General features: G+C 39.2%; 1 protein-coding gene across 1 annotated transcript; it reads left to right on the top strand.

Moving 5' to 3' along the window:
* Positions 1–1262: 1262 nt before the first annotated feature.
* LOC134663494 (elongation factor G, mitochondrial) lies at positions 1263–20817 on the top strand. The gene is made up of 13 exons (XM_063519865.1): positions 1263–1440; positions 1950–2096; positions 3030–3349; positions 3796–4034; positions 4954–5121; positions 5549–5760; positions 9268–9324; positions 9934–10115; positions 10748–10909; positions 11471–11589; positions 12675–12887; positions 13898–14099; positions 20614–20817. Exons 1-13 carry the CDS (start codon positions 1366–1368, stop codon positions 20753–20755), a joined length of 2238 nt encoding a protein of 745 aa, XP_063375935.1. The 5' UTR covers positions 1263–1365; the 3' UTR covers positions 20756–20817.
* The last annotated feature ends 303 nt before the right edge of the window (positions 20818–21120 follow it).

The following is a 21120-nucleotide window of genomic DNA, read 5'->3' on the forward strand; positions in this document are numbered from 1 at the left end:
CCTTAAACATAAACATAATTGAAATGCTAATGGATAATGAATATATTATAATATAATAAAATAATTCAATTATTGAGGAACACCTATTTTAATAGGTATTTATGTATTTTAATTAAATATCTGAACTTTCCCTTGGTTCCCTGCTGGGGCGTGACTATAAAATTGTGATCTGATAACCACAATAAATAATAAAAGCGTTTTTGTTCATTTTAAGTATCGTTAAACCTTTGAAGTAAAATTAAAATTGTAAGAAACGTCGATAGTTTATCGATATGACTTTATCGACATGGCAAGAGCAAGGTGGGCCACATTATTAATCGTACACTAAACAAAAGTGGTGCCAGTGACAGCTCACTTGGAAGGTATCTCTGTATATTATAAATCTATGTACAGAATAGTGACTAAATGGCCATTAAAAAATAGCAAGAGTGACCTTTAGGCCAAGCGCGCACCATGACTTTTTGTCGCGCGATAATTTAGTCACAGAAATGTAACGTATGACCAAGCGCGCACCACGACTTTTTGTCGCACGATAACTTAGTCGCAGAAATGTAACGTATGTGTTTATATGGCAGTGCGCGCATATGCGACAAAAAAATCGCAGCGATTTTAAAATTGTGATTTGTCACATTTTTCCGCGACTGCTCGCGACGCGATTGTCGCAAAGTGAATTGCAGCATACGGAGTTGTATGGCCCCGCGCGCACTGTGATAATAAAATCGCACCCCGGACCTCAGTCGGCAATTAGCTCTCCAAGCGTCAACATATCGGAACCTGCTTCTCCAATGGAGTTACAAGATGAGACGCTAGATGTTGACCGTTTAATTATAGAAATAGAAGGAGATCACCTTTGTGGTATAAATACTCAAAGTCATACAGCGATTGCATATTGTTTCACGACAAGCGACTGGTACGACATCCATGTCGAGAATGAACAAATCGTCGACTTTTTCATCGCAGTGCGCGCAGTGAATTTTCTGCGATATATTACAGCGCGATTCTAAAATCGTGGCGCAAAAATTAAAATCGTGGTGCGCGCTTGGCCTTATGCGACTACTGACCATTTACTTAATGCCCGTGTGATGTTAAAATAATATTGATATCATTGCATTAGCATGATACCCTTTCTTTGGTCCGTGAAACTTGGCTCCTATTTTGGTTTGTAATGTTTTTTTATTGTTTTGTTGTTTGCCCCTTTTTCTTGAAGGTGTATATCCTACTTTATTTTGTCGATGGTAGGAATTAAAAGCTAACTTCATGTTTCATAGCTACCAACATTAAAGCTAGGATGACATATGAATAACCTCAAATTTTGATCCAAAACACTTTATTCTGTGATATTTAATTTATGATAATTATTTAACAATGACTATTTTGAACGCGCTAAAAGTAGCAAATGCCTTTAGGAATGTTAATAAGTCAGGCATAACACAAATTGAGGTAAGAAATATTTTTAATGGTAATAATAACTTTAGTTTCCATTTTCGCATTATATTTACGTAATTCGCCGTCAATAACTGATGAAATCTAATTTTATTACTCAATAAGCAATTATACACCAATATGTCTATCTTTATGACCTTTTGACCATACATTCTTGTGTTTTTTTATGGAATTTAGGATCGAAAAGAATCGATTTCTTACGTGTTCTCGATCCCATGTGACAAAGCTCATAGGAAAATGCCGGTTCTTATTGGACTACTATTTTTCACACAGAACAGTTCATTTCTTAATTGTGAATTTATTTTTTCTCCACTTTCGTGAACTCTGTAGACTCCCATGGGAGTCCATGAAATACCTACTTATTAACTTTTGCAAAGCTTTCCAATAATTCATTCATTCCTTCATTTGCCTTTGCGTCTTTTGCTGGCGATTTATGGTTTACCACCGTATAGACACCGCTTTTTGTTGGCTGAATTCCCAATAATTAAGAAACAATTATTTTACAGAAATACTCATCATATGTCAAATATGCAGAACACAAGGCTCTGGAAAGGATTAGGAACATTGGTATCTCAGCCCACATTGACTCCGGCAAAACTACACTCACAGAGCGAATATTGTTCTACACCGGCAGAATAGATGCTATGCATGAGGTACTTAAAACAAAATTGCTCAATTTCTTATAGGAAATTATACACGATACACGATCTTGACAGGAAGTTTCTAGATTTTTCCTGCCTAATAATGGGACTGGTAAAATTTAATTGTAGGTAGCGAGGTAACACACCCCTTGTAGGAGTGTAGCAAAGGCTTATCCTAAGTAATCCATTATATGGAAGCCATGAAAGTGCTGGAAGTTAAGCTCCATGCTACTTAATCGTAAGATGCTGTTAACTGTAGTTGAAGGTTAATTTAATTTAAATGGTGTGAAGTATATAATACAGACAATGACAGATTTAAACTCTAACAAACTATGGATAAGTTTTAACTGTGAATACTTCTAGTTGGGTCATGTTATGGGTTGACAAATGTGTAATGCTGAAAGCCGCATGATGTTGAGAAAAGATTGTTTAAGTCAATTTCAGATATCATTCCAATAGCCAGGTCCACACAGAGCGAGCATGCGCGAGGTAATTGTCTCGCACGTATGCTTGCAGTATGCCACCCAATGTGTTAAGAAAAGCGCAAAATGTAGTAAATGATAATTTATGCATGACCATTTACACATTTTGAAGTAACCCAAAGGAGCAGCACATGGCTTGTAAGCCATGGTATTGTGCTTTATAACAAAACCAAGGCTTATAAGCTTTATAACTTTTCTTATACGACCAGCCTGGCCTAGTGGGTAGTGACCCTGCCTGTGAAGCCAATGGTCCTGGGTTTGAATCCCAGTAAGGGCATTTATTTGTGTGATGACACAGATATTTGTTCCTGACTCATGGTTGTTTCCTATGTATTTAAGTTCATATTTATATATTATATATATTGTTGTCTCAGTACCCACAACACAAGCCTTCTTGAGCTTACTGTGGGACTTAGTCAATCTGTGTAAGAATGTCCTATAATATTTATTTATTTATTTATAGGTAAAAGGCAAAGACAATGTAGGCGCCGTCATGGACTCCATGGAACTTGAGCGACAAAGAGGCATCACTATCCAATCAGCAGCCACATACACAATCTGGAAGGACCACAATATCAACATTATTGACACACCGGGCCATGTAGACTTTACCGTTGAGGTGGAGAGAGCGTTGAGAGTGTTGGACGGGGCGATATTGGTGTTGTGCGCTGTTGGTGGTGTCCAGAGTCAAACATTGACGGTTAATAGGCAGATGAAGAGATACAATGTACCATGCTTGGCGTTTATTAATAAACTGGATAGATTAGGGGCTAATCCAGAAAGGTATGTTGCTATAATTAAATTGGTGGAAAGGATATGTCTATGGCATTTCATCTGGTTAAAGTACCTAAGTTTTACTAAACACAGATATTTAAGTAGGTAGTAACCATTTTGAATGTAAAGTTATTTTAAGTATACCTTATACTCCACCTACGAGACTTTCCCCTGTTTTATGATAGCTACTGAATATTGATTAAAAAAGCCTCATAAATTCGAACATAGCTGAACACAGTGAGAAAAAGAAATCCACAGTATTTGTATACAATTTCTATGTGAGCATATATTGCAAAACAAACTATTGTCAGTACACTCCCAGTTACTGTGTGACATAAGTTTTATCCAAGTCACTGTCCACATATTACTGCATTTCGATATTAAGACTGTATAATTATATTCTATTATTCTTATATATATTTTGCTGTGTATATTTGCAATTTTGATTATTCCAGGGTACTAAAACAAATGAGGTCCAAACTAAACCACAACGCAGCATTCCTCCACCTACCGATCGGCCTCGAGAAAGAGTGCCAAGGGATTCTAGATCTTATTGAAGAGAAAGCTATATACTTTGACGGTGATTATGGCGAGAAGGTGCGATTGGATGAGGTTCCACAGGATAGGAGGGCTGAAGTGCAGGAGAGGAGGCATGAGTTGATTGAGCATTTGTCTAATGTTGATGAAAGTTTAGGTAAGTTAAAGTTATACCAGGCGTGGCCTACTCCCCGATTTCGTCGCGCCGCTACAAGTACATGCGGCCCACACCAATTTCGGTGTCTAGCAGTAGTAGTTGCGGAACGAACGCCTGCTCGCGCTTGCGCCACCTTGCGGTCATATCTGTCGTAATAGGCGCGGTTTGTTAGAGAGCGAAGCTTCTGTACCCAGTACTATTATTTATTCTGTGGTTATACTGACTTTATGAAAAGGGTTAATAAGGGTTAAGGGTTAAAGGGTCAAATGATCACACTCAATAAAAAGTCATTAGAAATGAGGTTAAATCAAATTCCTCTCTTTTTCAGAGATTTACCTAAATGTCACTATTAAATCGATATCCACATTATTATTACGCAATTTTATCATTTATTAAAATATACACATTATTATGAAGAAATTTGTTGTAATAGATTATTTTGTATTTTTGTATTCGTAATTTGTGTTTTTTTGAACACATCACAAGGAGTTTATCATATATCACTCACTACACCTTATAAAACAAAGTCCCCCTCCGCGTCCGTCTGTGTGTTTGTATGTTCGCGATAAACTCGAAAACTACTGAACAGATTTTCATGCGGGTCTCACCTCTCTTCTTCCTCGCGTTATCCCGGCATTTTTGCCTGGGGTCCGCTTGACAACTAATCTGATTTGACGTAGGCATCATGCGGATCTCACCTATCAAATATAGTCATTCTTGAGGAAAGTTTAGGTGTTTAATTTGTTAAGGATTTGTGTAACCTGTGTGAAGCCGGGACAGGTCACTAGTGTGTAAATACCACAATGAGAATGGTTTTGGCATTAAGTCCGCCTTTTGTACGATAAGTTTTCTTTTGTGCAATAAAGTTTAAATAAATAAATGATATTGTATTCTTACTGAATCATACTTTCCTTTGCAGGTGAACTGTTTCTCGAAGAAAAGGCCCCAACCGTCTCCGACATCAAAGGCGCCGTACGCCGCTCGGCGCTCAAACGTACCTTCACCCCCGTACTGCTCGGCACAGCTCTCAAAAATAAAGGAGTCCAACCTCTATTAGACGCTGTATTGGAATACCTTCCCCATCCAGGTTAGATATATACATAACCTCCTAAGCCCAACCACACAAATGAAAAATGCAATATTTACCACAGAAATTTGAACCTTTAGTGTAGGAATTAGAGTTGATTTTGCGTTGTTCAAAAACTGAACGAAACAAAGCAAAAGCAACTCTGTTCCAATCGAATATGATTTAAATTTCATTGAGCTGAATAAGTACTATAGGTACGACCGTGGGCCTAAGGATAAATATGACATGATGACACTCGCTTGCGCTTCGCAATCCAATCGCTTTGTGTCTCTATCACTCTTCCATATTAGTGTGACAGCGACAGTTGCGTTTAGTTCGCTACGGAGCGTTAGAAATTAGCATGTTGTCTACGGGACCTGACGTGAAACACTTTTTCATTCATAAGTACTACTCAAGGCTCACAGAACAATTAATTTTTTTTTTTCAGGGGAAGTAGAGAACACAGCCACGCTAAACGAGAAGAAAGGCCAGGAAGGGGAGACGATAGTGTTAGACCCCGCAAGGAATGGGGACAAACCGTTCGTGGGCTTGGCCTTCAAGCTGGAAGTGAGCAAGTTTGGGCAGCTGACGTATTTGAGGTGTTACCAGGGGATGTTGAAGAGGGGGGACAATATATTCAATGCGAGGACTGGGAAGAAGGTAATTTCTTTATTTATTTATCTTTACACAAAAACTTTGCACGTAATATACTGTGATACCGAAACGGCGAATTTAGTGTCAAATTGCATTCAGGCAGGGCGACAACGTTTTTCATGGCTGTATAAGCCAATAAGTAATAGTGTAATCATACAGAACGGCCACGCACCGCCCCGCCCTGACTCGTATTACCTCGACCCGCGACTGGCCGCGACATGAATCTGGCGGACTTCTGGCGTCCTCTCAGTAAAGCGACTTACTTGACTTGGCACACATACACAATGACGCGTGTACAGACGTGCCGCGCACACATAAACGAAAATGATTTTTGATGTATGGCGTGTCCACCCTGTGACATAAGGCCAAATAAAGAAATGAAAGTTATGGTACAAGTGTTAGTTGTTTAAGCAGGCGTGGCTCACTCCGCGATTTCGTCGCTTTGCTACAGGTAGCTAAAAGTACATCTGTTCGACCTCAATTTTGGGGTTTGCCATAAGCCGCGCGTGTAGTCCGGGAGCCGGCTGCATGAAACAAACCTCATCAAAAAATAGAATATACCTACCCTGTAGAGGTACCTGACATTTAGTAGATTCCAACGCACTTGGTCGGCCTAGGCTTAACCTGGCAGATTTTGTACAAATGGCAAAAACGTTGGACAAAAATTCATCAAAAAAAACCTCATCGAAAAATAGAATGAAACTTGTATAGTAGGATACCTGACCTTGAGGACAGTAAAAAAAAAGTGGTCGGCCTCACCTTAGCCTGGCAGTTTTTGCAGTCCGACCAGATTTATTGGGTCACGTGAGAGCTACAATTTACCTCATCGAAAAATAGAATGAAACAAACGGATTATAAGAGCTAAAATAAGCCTGTTGACGTATGTCTTGGTCGGCCTCACCTTAACCTGGCAGTTTTTGCAGTCCGACCAGATTTATAAAAAAATCATCAAAACATTTTTATCGATAAATCGTATGAAACTTGTATGGTACGATAGCTGCCTTTGAGGACAGTAAAAAAAAAATGGTCGGCCAAATCCTGTGTTTGCAGGTTCCTGTGTCCGACCAATTTTGTGGTACCACGTGAGAGCTACAATTTACCTCATCGAAAAATAGAATGAAACAAACGGATTATAATAGCTAAAATAAGCCTGTTGACGTATGTCTTGGTCGGCCTCACCTTAACCTGGCAGTTTTTGCAGTCCGACCAAATTTATGAAAAAATCATCAAAATTTTTTTATCGAAAAATCGTATGAAACTTGTATGGTACGATAGCTGCCTTTGAGGACAGTAAAAAAAAAGTGGTCGGCCAAATCCTGTGTTGGCAGGTTCCTGTGTCCCACCAATTTTGTGGTACCACGTAAGAGCTACAATTTACCTCATCGAAAAATAGAATGAAACAAACGGATTATAATAGCTAAAATAAGCCTGTTCACGTATGTCTTGGTCGGCCTCACCTTAACCTGGCAGTTTTTGCAGTCCGACCAAATTTATAAAAAAATCACCAAATTTTTTTTATCGAAAAATCGTATGAAACTTGTATGGTACGATAGCTGCCTTTGAGGACAGTAATAAAAAAGTGGTCCGCCAAATCCTGTGTTGGCAGGTTCCTCTGTCCGACCAATTTTGTGGTACCACGTGAGAGCTACAATTTACCTCATCGAAAAATAGAATGAAACAAACGGATTATAATAGCTAAAATAACCCTGTTGACGTATGGCTTGTTTCGGGCGGCTTTCATAAATTCAATGTGGCAGTGTGCGGCAGAATCCACTTGCATCAAATTTGATGCAACACATTGTGGCTGGACATTAAGAGATGAGTGTATGTGTGTAAGTGGGTGTGATAGTGCGTGACTACCAGGAAAGTTGCTTTGCAATTTGTGATTTGAAAACACGTCTGGAGGAGAAGAAAGGGTCAATGTTTTGGAACGATTTATTATAGGTACGTGCGATTCTACTCAGGATAGAATTTTGGCCATAATTGGTACGATGACAGGGAATATGGAATAGTGTGGTGTGACGAGTTCGGCGCGTGGGAGCGCGGAGCCCTAACTGTGACAGCAATCCAACGCAGTCTAGATGCCCGTTGAGAACATCGTGGAGGAACATTTTACCATTTATTTAAATTTTGGAAGGATCACGTGCAGTTTTTCCTCTTATATTACAAGTGTTCGATTGAAAACTAAGCTTTGGTGTATACCTGGATCACCTGCACGTACAAGAAGGCGTTTCATATACGCCCGCCCATCAGATAGGTACACAAAGTCATGATGCGTATGGAATACAGCATGTGTGGTCCTATTCTAGCTGTCACGTTGTATCACAAATTTGGTCGGACTGCAAAAACTGCCAGGCTACGGTGAGGCCGACCAAGCCATACGTCAACAGGTTTATTTTAGGTATTATAATCCGTTTGTTTCATTCTATTTTTCGATGAGGTAAATTGTAGCTCTCACGTGGTACCACAAAATTGGTCGGACACAGGAACCTGCCAACACAGGATTTGGCCAACCACTTTTTTATTACTGTCCTCAAAGGCAGCTATCGTACCATACAAGTTTCACACGATTTTTCGATAAAATTTTTTTGATGATTTTTTTATAAATTTGGCCGGACTGCAAAAACTGCCAGGTTAAGGTGAGGCCGACCAAGACATACGTCAACAGGCTTATTTAAGCTATTATAATCCGTTTGTTTCATTCTATTTTTCGATGAGGTAAATTGTAGCTCTCACGTGGTACCACAAAATTGGTCGGACACAGGAACCTGCAAACACAGGATTTGGCCGACCACTTTTTTTTTTACTGTTCTCAAAGGCAGCTATCGTACCATACAAGTTTCATACGATTTTTCGATAAAAAAATTTTGATGATTTTTTTATAAATCTGGTCGGACTGCAAAAACTGCCAGGTTAAGGTGAGGCCGACCAAGACATACGTCGACAGGCTTATTTTAGCTATTATAATCCGTTTGTTTCATTCTATTTTTCGATGAGGTAAATTGTAGCTCTCACGTGACCCAATAAATCTGGTCGGACTGCAAAAACTGCCAGGCTAAGGTGAGGCCGACCACTTTTTTTTTACTGTCCTCAAGGTCAGGTATCCTACCATACAAGTTTCATTCTATTTTTCGATGAGGTTTTTTTTGATGAATTTTTGTCCAACGTTTTTGCCATTTGTACAAAATCTGCCAGGTTAAGCCTAGGCCGACCAAGTGCGTTGGAATCTACTAAATGTCAGGTACCTCTACAGGGTAGGTATATTCTATTTTTTGATGAGGTTTGTTTCATGCAGCCGGCTCCCGGACTAGTGGCGCTGTCGCCACCTAGCGGCCATATCTGTGCTGATCGTGACAGACGCGTTTTGATAGAGAGTGAGTCTTCTGTACCTAGTACTATTATTTATTCTGTGGTTTAATATACAAACTTTTCTTCAATGGGTGTTCAAATTCCCGACACCCGTTAATCTGCGCGCGTGCCTGTCTACTTTAATATGTATTTTGTTCTTTTCAGGTTAAAATCTCTCGCTTAGTCCGCATGCACTCGAGCAACATGGAAGAAGTCAATGAGGTAACTTTAATTTTATTGTAGGTATATTTAAAATATTTACATTATGTAGTCGAAGGCAATACTACTATATTTATGGTCACAGACAGAATTTGTGAATGATAAAAGTACATTGAAGTGCAAGATCTCATAATATTTTATTAAGGAAGAATCAAAATTCATTTGTAATGTAAATTAACATTTCAACTGTCCAATTTCTTTGTCCAATGTGTATTTGCATCTCACATTTTGCTTTGTGAGAGAGTGAGACGCAATGCACATTGTGTGCGGGTTGATATCGTCACTGGGTGTCTTTACTTTCTTGTTGGTATTTCTTTAAAAGTTGTAAAATGTATCGAAATTCAGGTGTCAGAATTTCTTATATGACTATTTGCCTAGTACAGCGGTCGGCAACCTTTTAGAGCCACATAGTAGATAACGAAGTTGACGCGGGCCGAACTTTGTCAATATGTGTGACTTTATCAGACTTTGTCGTTTGTCAATATTACATACAAAATAGCCAGGGAAGCTCGCGGGCCGCCTGTTGCCGACCGCTTGTCTAGTACATATTATTTTTTATTTAACCATACCATTTGTACCTAAATGTATCTTAATGTAAATTTTATAATACAGGTATTCGCCGGCGACATATTTGCACTTTTCGGTGTAGACTGCGCATCGGGCGACACATTCGTTAACGACGGACGACTGAATCTCGCTATGGAGTCTATCGTCGTACCTGACCCTGTCGTGTCTATGGCCATCAAGCCGAAGAACAACAAGGATAGAGATAACTTCTCTAAAGCTGTCGCTAGGTGAGTTAGAGAGAGATACATTTTTATGAATGACGTAAGACTAAGCCTCGCTATGGAGTATCTCGTCGTGCCTGATGATCCTGTGGTATAAGAAAGATACAATAACGCATCATTTAGATGAGAGATAGAGGGGAGGAAATAAAGAGAGATAGGTAAAGGCATTGAAAGGGGTCAGGGAGAAGTTAGAGGAGAGAGAAAGTGAGTGATAGAAGGAGATGATGAGGCATTCGTCAACGAAATAAAGAGAGATAAAGGGAAAGGAAGAGTAATTGAGAGTCTATTTAAACAGACTGAGAGACGTTACGTAAGAAAGACTTTCATAGGTGTTCATGTCATAGGTGATTTTACCCTTTGCTATTAAAAATCGCCGAGTGTCTCGGTAATTTGTCTCGGATAAAATACCCCTTTTTTGAGAGCATGAAACTACAGAGTTTCATGCTTTCGATGTACAATATACTCTTACTAAACCTTCGACTCTTTATCATCATCATCATATCAGCCCTTTTTCGCCTCTGAGCGCAGCTAGCATAGGTCTTTCTTCTAGTACGTCACTTGTCCCGGTCCTGGGCTAATCTCATTCAGAAGTCTAAAGTCTAAGTTCTACTCTTGATAAAGATATATATTTGTAACAGGTTCACCAAAGAAGACCCGACATTCCAGTTCCGTTACGACAGCGACAACAAGGAAACCATCGTTTCGGGTATGGGCGAGCTGCATCTAGAGATATACGCGCAGAGAATGGAGAGGGAATACAACTGCCCCGTGGAGCTTGGGAAACCTAAGGTCGCCTTCAGGTAATACATAGTTAGCTAAGTTTCTTGTTATAGAACCAAAAATCCAACCCAAAAGCTACGGAACAAACGCTAGTGCGCTAGAGCTTAATGCTAGCACCGCGAGCGTATAAAATAAACAAACGAGCTAGGTACCATAAAGCCGATTTGCAACGATTTCAGAGATTAATATTAATTTAAAAAAAAAACAAGTTTTTATTGTTACATAGTGTAAAAGGCCTTTTTGATGGTGGTGTTGCTGCTATGGGACGTAGTCTAAATATCCTTATTGATAGATGTCAAAAAGTGACTAGTAACACTGCAAAAAGTAGGTATTTAAAAAAACTTAAAAAGATCTAAAAATGTATTTTAAGTGACAAGTTTACCAATAATGTTTATTTTTTATGTACAAATACATTCAAACAATTGAATAAAATAAACAAAAAAAAATATATTTTTTGGCGAATTTGACCTAAACTCATATTACATTTTTTTCCTTCTTTTGACCTCAGAAATGCGTGGTTAAAATTATTCGGTTCCTCATGTTACACCGTGTAGTTTATTTACTTGCCATTAAACTTTCAGAGAAACGATGATGTCTCCTTGCACATTCGACTATCTACACAAGAAGCAGTCGGGAGGCGCTGGTCAATTCGCCCGTGTTTGTGGTGTAATGGAGCCCTTACCACCCCATCAGAATACCAGTAAGTTTTATTATATAAACTTAAACTTAAGGGTGGTATTCCACCTGTCCTGTGTCATTGCGTCTCACTCTATGATTAAGCAAAATGTGAGACGCAATGATATGCGAGGCAAAATGATAGGTCACTTGATAAGAGACGACACTTTCTTTAAAATTATATTAGAGGGCAAAATCGAAGCTAGGAGAGGAAGAGGAAAACCACGAGCAAGCTATACAAAACAACTAAAAGCAAAAGCAAATGTCGTGTCTTACAGGGACCTAAAGAACCTGGCCGAGGGCCGCGACAACTGGCGCATACTCCACCGACAAGAGCCATGCTCTTAAATTATGATGATGATGAGACGCAATACATTAGACATGGACAAAGAAATTGGACATATGGCATACCGTCCTTAGTCACGTACAACTTAGGTACTTTAATTATTTATCCTCCACCAAAGTAGGACGGGTCGGGAATCAAAGGTTTAACTATGTGTCCAAGGCGCCTGTGTCAAAACTTTATATAAGGTTTGTAAGTTTTGGGGTAGGTAGCTAAAGGCAGAGAAAGACAAACACCCGTAACTGAATAATAATGTAGCAAAATTTTCAGATAAAGTACAGTCAAGTGTAAAAATATGGGTGCACAAATCATCTCAAAAATATGTCCCATAGCTCTTATGTCAGCGAATTAAGAACTATGGGACATATTTTTGAACAAGTTGGCTACACCCATATTTTTACAGTTGGTTGTAACTATATGCGACTGTACGGCGCCATACTCTTTGTGTTAACTGAATTAGGTTAAGCTGTTGAGAGCTCCATCTAATTAAGCTGTAAATTTTGTCAATTAAAACTACATTACTTCCCGCGTCTTAGTTATTGCTTTTTCTATGATTATTAATTTCCACAATTATACACACACAGACTTAATACGAAGAGTATGGCGCCGTAAGAAAAATATAATCTTAATCAATTATTAATAAAGAAAATCAGTTTATTAATTTCTACAAACTGATTTACTTTATTAAATGATTGATTAAGATTAACTTTTTCTTTCACGCATATAAGAAATTGCATACTAAAACCAAATTGTTTAACCCTTCCCAGTGCTCGAGTTTGTGGACGAGACCGTAGGCACGAACATACCCAAGCCGTTCGTGCCAGGCGTAGAGCGCGGCTTCATCGACACGTGTCAAAAGGGTTACCTGTCTGGACACAAGATATCTGGCGTCAAGTTCCGACTCCAAGATGGCGCCCATCATATCGTGGATTCTAGCGAGCTGGCGTTCTTCTTGGCTGCTAAAGGAGCCGTTAAAGATGGTATGTTCTAAAATTAGGATGCTTAAATGGTCTTAAGGCGATTAAAAAGGTCAACGATGGTAAGTTTTTGTACTAAACCTTGGGTCCTAAGCTACCCTAGCCATTCGTGCAGTAATATGCGGCTTCATCGACACGTGTCAAAAGGGTTATCTGTCCGGACACAAGATATCTGGCGTCAAGTTCCGACTCCAAGATGGCGCCCATCACATCGTGGATTCTAGCGAGCTGGCGTTCTTCTTGGCTGCTAAAGGAGCCGTTAAAGATGGTATGTTCTAAAATTAGGATGCTTAAATGGTCTTAAGGCGATTAAAAAGGTCAACGATGGTAAGTTTTTGTACTAAACCTTGGATCCTAAGCTACCCTAGCCATTCGTGCAGTAATATGCGGCTTCATCGACACGTGTCAAAAGGGTTATCTGTCCGGACACAAGATATCTGGCGTCAAGTTCCGACTCCAAGATGGCGCCCATCACATCGTGGATTCTAGCGAGCTGGCGTTCTTCTTGGCTGCTAAAGGAGCCGTTAAAGATGGTATGTTCTAAAATTAGGATGCTTAAATGCATATTAAAATATGCTGCTTAATCCCTACGTGCCAGAAGAGCCAACTCTCCGGATTTAAGATATCTGGCATCAAGTTCTGATTTCAAGACCACTATATCGTGGATTTTAGTCAGCTAGCGTTCTTCTTGGCGGCTAAAGGAGCTGTCAAAAATGGTAAGTTAGTTTTAAAGTTAGACACCGTAGACGCTTTAATTTTGTGTGCTCATGGATACTTTTACATGCCCATACTATTCAAGGGTTACCTGTCCGGACACAAGATATCTGGCGTCAAGTTCCGACTCCAAGATGGCGCCCATCATATCGTGGATTCTGGCGATTTGGCGTTCTTTTTGGCGTGTTAAATAAATAAAACGAAAATGCCAAAATATTGATCTCGATATTATTAAAGTAAGACCATTTACTACAATGTTTTTTACTCTTTTGTTGACATGGATTTAATTGATTTCCCAGTATTCGAAGAAGGTGCCTGGCAGATCCTCGAGCCCATCATGTACGTGGAAGTGACCATGCCCGAAGAGTTCCATGGGACAGTCATTGGCCAGCTGAACAAGCGAGGCGGCATTATTACTGGAAACGAGGGAGCGGAAGGCTGGACCACGGTGTATGCTGAGGTCCCGCTGAATAACATGTTTGGATACGCTGGAGAACTGAGGTAAGGTCACTGAGTTCCACGGCACACCCATACAACCATTTCCAGTCGCCGTTACGACGCGGTGTAGACACATCTTGTGTCGACACCGTCTGTTTCGGTCACAATTCCAGTCGCAGAGTCGTCGCCGTGTCGACACAGTTACCAGAAATGGGGAAGGGTCGACACATGACACAAAGTGACATAAAGTGTGGTCGCCGTGTGCACACATTGTTTCGAGTTTGCGACTACTTTATGCCAATATCATTCATTCATTCGTTCATTTTGTTCCTGTCAAATGGAAACTGTCAGATGGAAAAATTGTTAAATAAAAATAAGTGACATTAATACGCCATCTCTAAAACGGATTACAAGACGTAATTATATATTGTTTGCATTTATATTACAATAGGACTTAAATTATAATGGGGAATTAAACTGCTCGAGTGATTTGATAAACTAAGTGTAATATAATCAACGCGCCACCACATTGTTTCAGTTTAGCCGGAAATGAAATTGTTTACTTCTCAGTGCCTGTGTTCATAACTATATTATTTGATGCATTTTTAGGACTTCGATGCGTATACTATACTTAAATAACAGAAATAACGCTTTACATACTAAGAAACTTGTTAATTATGATGTATAAATATGGTTTAAGGCTGAGAAATATTGCAGTCACAAAGTAGTCGCAAATGTTTCGACTTTGTGTCGACTCTGTGTAGACACATGACACGCGCTGTCAAAAGTAATAACAAAGTTACTGGATTTACAAAATGGCTCCTTGTGTTCATTTGTTTTCAGATATTCTCAAAGTGTAAAAATGCCGTGGTCAGAGATGGGACTTAATAGATTAACTGTTTATTCGACTAATTAATGGAATAAAAAAAGTTAATCCTCAAATTTTAATCGCGATTAGTTTAGTCGACCTAACATAGGTTGAAATTGAATTAATCTGAATATTAATCGAATAAATTATCGATTAAATCTCGGTTGGAAGTTGACAGGGGGCCATTTTTGTACGTAAAAATAATATAAATGCAGATGGTAGCCAAACACTGTCATAAAAGTCGAGATGGGTGCCGATTTATAGGTTTTAGGGAGTGCCGATTTCGAAAATGATGACCATTTTGGAATCCAAAATGGCGGTCATGCACTGTGTCATAAAAGTCGTCATGGATGTCGTTTTATACGTTTTAGGGGGCCCCAATTTTGAAAATGATGTCTATTTTGAAATCCACAATGGCGGCCATGCACTATGTCATAAAAGTCGTCATGGGTATCGTTTTATAGGTTTTGGGGGGCGCTGATTTAGAAAATGATGACCATTTTGGATTCCAAAATGGTGGCCATGCACTATGTCATAAAAGTCGTCATGGGTGTCATTTTATAGGTTTTAGGGGGCGCAGATTTCGAAAACGATGACCACTTTGGATTCCAAGATGGCCGCCATGCACTATGTCATAAAAGTCGTCATGGATGTCGTTTAATAGGTTTTAGCCCCCGATTTAGAAAATGATGACCATTTTGAAATATAAAATGGCGGCCATGCACTATGTCATAAAAGTCGTCATGGGTGTCGTTTTATAGGTTTTGGGGGGCACAGATTTAAAAAATGATGACCATTTTGGATTCCAAAATGGTGGCCATGCACTATGTCATAAAAGTCGTCATGGGTGTCGTTTTATAGGTTTTAGGGGGCGCAGATTTCGAAAACTATGACCATTTTGGATTCCAAGATGGCGGCCATGCACTATGTCATAAAATTCGTCATGGATGTCGTTTTACAGGTTTTAGGGGGCCCCGCTTTCGAAAATGATGACCATTTTGGAATCCAGAATGGCGACCATGCACTATGTCATAAAAGTCGTCATGGGTGTCGTTTTATAGGTTTTGGGGGCGCAGATTTCGAAAATGATAACCATTTTCGATTCCAAAATGGCGGCCATGCACTATGTCATAAAAGTCGTCATGGATGTCGTTTTATAGGTTTTAGGGGGCCCCGATTTAGAAAACGATGACCATTTTGGATTCCAAGATGGCGGCCATGCACTATGTCATAAAAGTCGTCATGGATGTCGTTTCATAGGTTTTAGGGGGCCCCGCTTTCGAAAATGATGACCATTTTGGAATCCAGAATGGCGGCCATGCACTATGTCATAAAAGTCGTCATGGGTGTCGTTTTATAGGTTTTGGGGGGCGCAGATTTAGAAAATGATGACCATTTTGGATTCCAAAATGGTGGCCATGCACTATGTCATAAAAGTCGTCATGGATGTCGTTTTATAGGTTTTAGGGGGCCCCGATTTAGAAAATGATGACCATTTTGAAATCCAAAATGGCGGCCATGCACTATGTCATAAAAGTCGTCATGGGTGTCGTTTTATAGGTTTTGGGGGGCGCATATTTAGAAAATGATGACTATTTTGGATTCCAAAATGGTGGCCATGCACTATGTCATAAAAGTCGTCATGGGTGTCGTTTTATAGGTTTTAGGGGGCGCAGATTTCGAAAACAATGACCATTTTGGATTCCAAGATGGCGGCCATGCACTATGTCATAAAAGTCGTCATGGATGTCGTTTTACAGGTTTTAGGGGGCCCCGCTTTCGAAAATGATGACCATTTTGGAATCCAGAATGGCGGCCATGCACTATGTCATAAAAGTCGTCATGGGTGTCGTTTTATAGGTTTTGGGGGGCGCAGATTTCGAAAATGATAACCATTTTCGATTCCAAAATGGCGGCCATGCACTATGTCATAAAAGTCGTCATGGATGTCGTTTTAGAGGTTTTAGGGGACGCAGATTTTGAAAAGATGGCCATTTTGGAATCCAAAATGGCGGCCATGCAATATGTCATAAAAGTCGTCATGGCTGTCGTTTTATAGGTTTTACGGAGCGCAGATTTCGAAAATAATAACTATTTTGGAATCCAAGATGGCGGCCATACATTATGTTAAAAGTTGACATGGATGTCGTTGTATTGGTCATGGTCATCATTTTAGAAATCTGCTCTTCCTAACACCTATAAATCAACATCTATGACGGCTTATATGACAAAGTGCACGGCAGACATCTTGGAATCCAAAATGGTCATCATTTTCGAATTCTGCACTCCCTAAAACCTATAAAACGATATCCATGACGACTTTTATGACAAAGTGCACGGCACACATCTTGGATTCCAAACTGGTCATCATTTTCGAAATCGGCACTTCCTAAAACCTATAAAACGATATTCATGACGACTTTTATGACAAAATACGTAGCCGCCATCTTGGATTATAAAATGATCATCGTTTTCGAATTCTGCACTCCCTAAAACCTATCAATCGACATCCGTGACGACGCAAGTTATCTTTATTTTCAGATCTAACAAATTGCTACAGAATACAAAGGACAAAAAAAGAAGCGAGGAGGTAATGAAACAAGCAAAAATACAGATGATTCCTCGACGCAATTGGATGCTTCTTAAATTGTGTCCAGATTTTTTTGTCATAAAAGTTTTTATTTTTCACATATTACCCTCACAAGTTCCGTGACATTTCGACCTTGTAATTTGTTAAGTAAATGTTTTTGTTTATCTATGAGAATCTCACTAGAATAATATAATCAAGGTATGTTTATATTTGATGATTGAAATAGTAACGCAAAAAAATATATTATATTTGTGTCTTATATTCCTGCCGAAGACTTTTATTTTTCCTTTTCCTTCTACACAAGTTTGGCCAAGTAATAAGAATTTAGGGCTCTCAATTTTATTTTGACTTCTACAACAGTAAAGCTACGAGGCCATGTTTGGTATCGTTTTCGTATAAATTCGCAGTACCAAATTTAGTTATGGTATCACATTGACACCATTCCAAAGTAAAAACATATAAACTTATTAAAATACTTTCTTTTAAACTCCTCTTCACGCTTAAACTGCTGAACAGTTTTAATTTAAATTTAGTACACATATATTTCGACTCCCGAGACAGGACATAATAAGTTATCTCAAAAATCATCCTTTAAAGGTGTGAAATGAGGTGTAGGGGGGAATCCAGACTTCTTGAAGTTAATACTGTTTAAGTTTAGGTTTGAAGTCATGTTTTTTTAACATTTTTACCTAAATCAAAGATGTAGACCATCCCAAATTTCATATAAATCGGTTCAGCGGTTATTGATTTCCCGTACAAATTTCCACGCCACTTTTCACACCTTCAAAAGATGATTTTGGTTATAAGATCTATCCTATGTCCTGTTTCGGGACGCAAACTATTTCTATACCAAATTTCAACGAAATCGGTTCAGCGGTTAAGCGTCAAGAGGAGTTTAAAAAAAACCGGCCAAGTGCGAGTCGGACCCGCGTATTAAGGGTTCCGTACATTAAGTCCGACTCGCGCTTGACTGCACATTTCTAATAGGTTTTCCTGTCATCTATAGGTAAAGAACTATTTTGTGTATTCAGACGGACAGACATACAGACGCACGAGTGATCCTATAAGGATTCCGTTTTTTGCTTTTGAGGTACGGAACCCTAAAAAGATTTATTTTTATTTTGTGGAATGGTGTCAATATGATACCTTAAATGGATTCAGCAACCCAGATTTATACGAAAACGATACCATACACGGCCTAACACCTTCACTGATGTAGATATATCAAGATAAAATTGAGAGCCCTAAATAAACTTTCAAGAGCGGATATCTCAAAAACTTTTCAACATATCGAAAAAATTTACTGAATAAACTTGTAACAAATTAAATTAACTTTCATTTTGTATAAATGGCCATGTCGCTAAGATGCATAGTTTCCGAGATATAATCGAAAAACCGGAAAATGGGACCTTCAAACAAAGCCCCCTCTCTTCCCCCCCGCTCAAGGGCTACGGCCGGGGACTTTTGATATGTTCACCTCCTAACTTGCCCAAACCAAGTTACAGAGTCAAAAATTGTGTTCCGAGCATTTCCCTCTACCACTTTTTGGAGCATTCGTTGGCTGACCTAAGTAGCTTATTGCATTTCTTTAAAAACTTTTCTGTAAAAGGTTGACGGGTGTTGGGTGTTTATAAATATGGTTTTGGTCGATTATTATCATTTGCATCGCCCATGATGACTTACTAGAATTACTTACGAGCACACGAGACACTAATAGTAGTTTGACAAACCTTGGTTTTCAAGAGGTATTTTATATTGACATTGGCTGTCACAAATTTGCTGTCAGATTTAGTCGCAAACCGCACGCAAAGTGCACACAAATGTGTCGACACCTTGTTACGGAAAAGTGTACACACGGCGACGACACTTTGTTTCGAAACAATTCTAGACACATTGTGTGGACTCTGTTACGACACATCTGACATTTAGTTACCACTTTGATGATTCTGCGACTGGAATGGTTATATGGGCAGTCTTTCGAATTTATTAATCTAGAGAAAGCCCTCAAAATTGCTAATATTTTTTTGCCGACCGTATTGTGATCTAAATACCCGCTTCGGTTTTTCAATAACTGCTGGCTGAACCATAGATATAAGCAAAGAAAGAGTGGTAATTCCATACATCAGTTTTCTAACAAAACCGCGCGTTACTTCGTAGTCTACATCTAACGTCAAGTAGTGGAACTATCAGTACCCCTACTTGACACCAGATGTCACAAGTGTAGCTGACGAAAAATGTACTACTAAAACAATTTACAACTAATATAATCAGGAGGGTTTGAAGATAGAATGGGGTTGGCCGGTGGAAGTTTTTAGCAGATGGCGCCATCATAGCTTGCCCTGTCAATCCCTAGAATTGTGTCAATTTTTTGTTTTATTAATACCCTGGATGCCGGCCCTTTAAGCCAAATCTCATAGAAAAAGGGGCAAGCTATGATGGCGCCATCTATGCAAACGTTTGACAGTTGCCAACCCCATTCCAGTTGATCCGGTTATAATATTAGCTGAAAATTGTTGAGCATTAAGTTTTCGTTCGCCGAGACATCTATTGTCCACTAACAGTACTGATAAATTCCGATACATGACGCTAGATGTCGACTAGGAAATAACGCGCGTTTTGGCAAGAAAACTGATGTATGGAGTTACCACTCGTTCTGATTAGGGTTCCGTACCCAAAGGGTAAAACGAGACCCTATTACTAAGACTTCGCTGTCCGTCCGTCCGTCTGTCACCAGGCTGTATCTCACGAACCGTGATAGCTAGACAGTTGAAATTTTCACAGATGATGTATTTCTGTTGCCGCTATAACAACAAATACTAAAAACAGAATAAAATAAAGATTTAAATGGGGCTCCCATACAACAAACGTGATTTTTGACCAAAGTTTAGCAACGTCGGGAGGGGTCAGTACTTGGATGGGTGACCGTTTTCTTTTTGCTTTTTTTTGTTTTTTTTTTTGCATTATGGTACGGAACCCTTCGTGCGCGAGTCCGACTCGCACTTGCCCGGTTTTTTTCTCTATTGGACCTACTGCACCTTAACCAAAAAGGTGTGTACATTTTGACCACCTTACCCCCTTAGCTACTGAGAATCTAGATAATATCAACTTTTTTTTTTCAGATCAATGACACAAGGCAAGGGTGAGTTCAGCATGGAATACAGCCGCTACTCCCCCTGCCTCCCCGACGTACAGGAACAACTCATCAGGAAATACCAGGAGGAAATGGGCATAGTCCCCGATAAAAAGAAAAACAAAAACTAACCGCCTTTAGAATTATTTACTAGGTCATTTTTGTAAGCAATAAATGTTTATTTATTAATCTATTACTTGTTTTTTTCTACGCAATATGGAAATAACATAACATTTCTTTTACATATTTATTCTAACCAGAAACAAGACAGCTAGCGACAGATGTATTGAATATAATCCTTTACCATCCAGTTTTCACGGTTTACTTAATATTAAGAAAAATTAATTAAGTTACTGTGTTACTTTGAATGTTCCAAAGAAATATTAATATTAGCAGATATTACTGAACAGCAGCAAAATATTTTGTACCAATCTCTTATAAAACGCCATCTATCAACGGCGCGGAGAATCGTACAGTAAGATTACCGACACCTAGC

This window comes from Cydia fagiglandana, chromosome 4 (assembly GCF_963556715.1).
Source record: "Cydia fagiglandana chromosome 4, ilCydFagi1.1, whole genome shotgun sequence".
Taxonomy (NCBI): domain Eukaryota; kingdom Metazoa; phylum Arthropoda; class Insecta; order Lepidoptera; family Tortricidae; genus Cydia; species Cydia fagiglandana.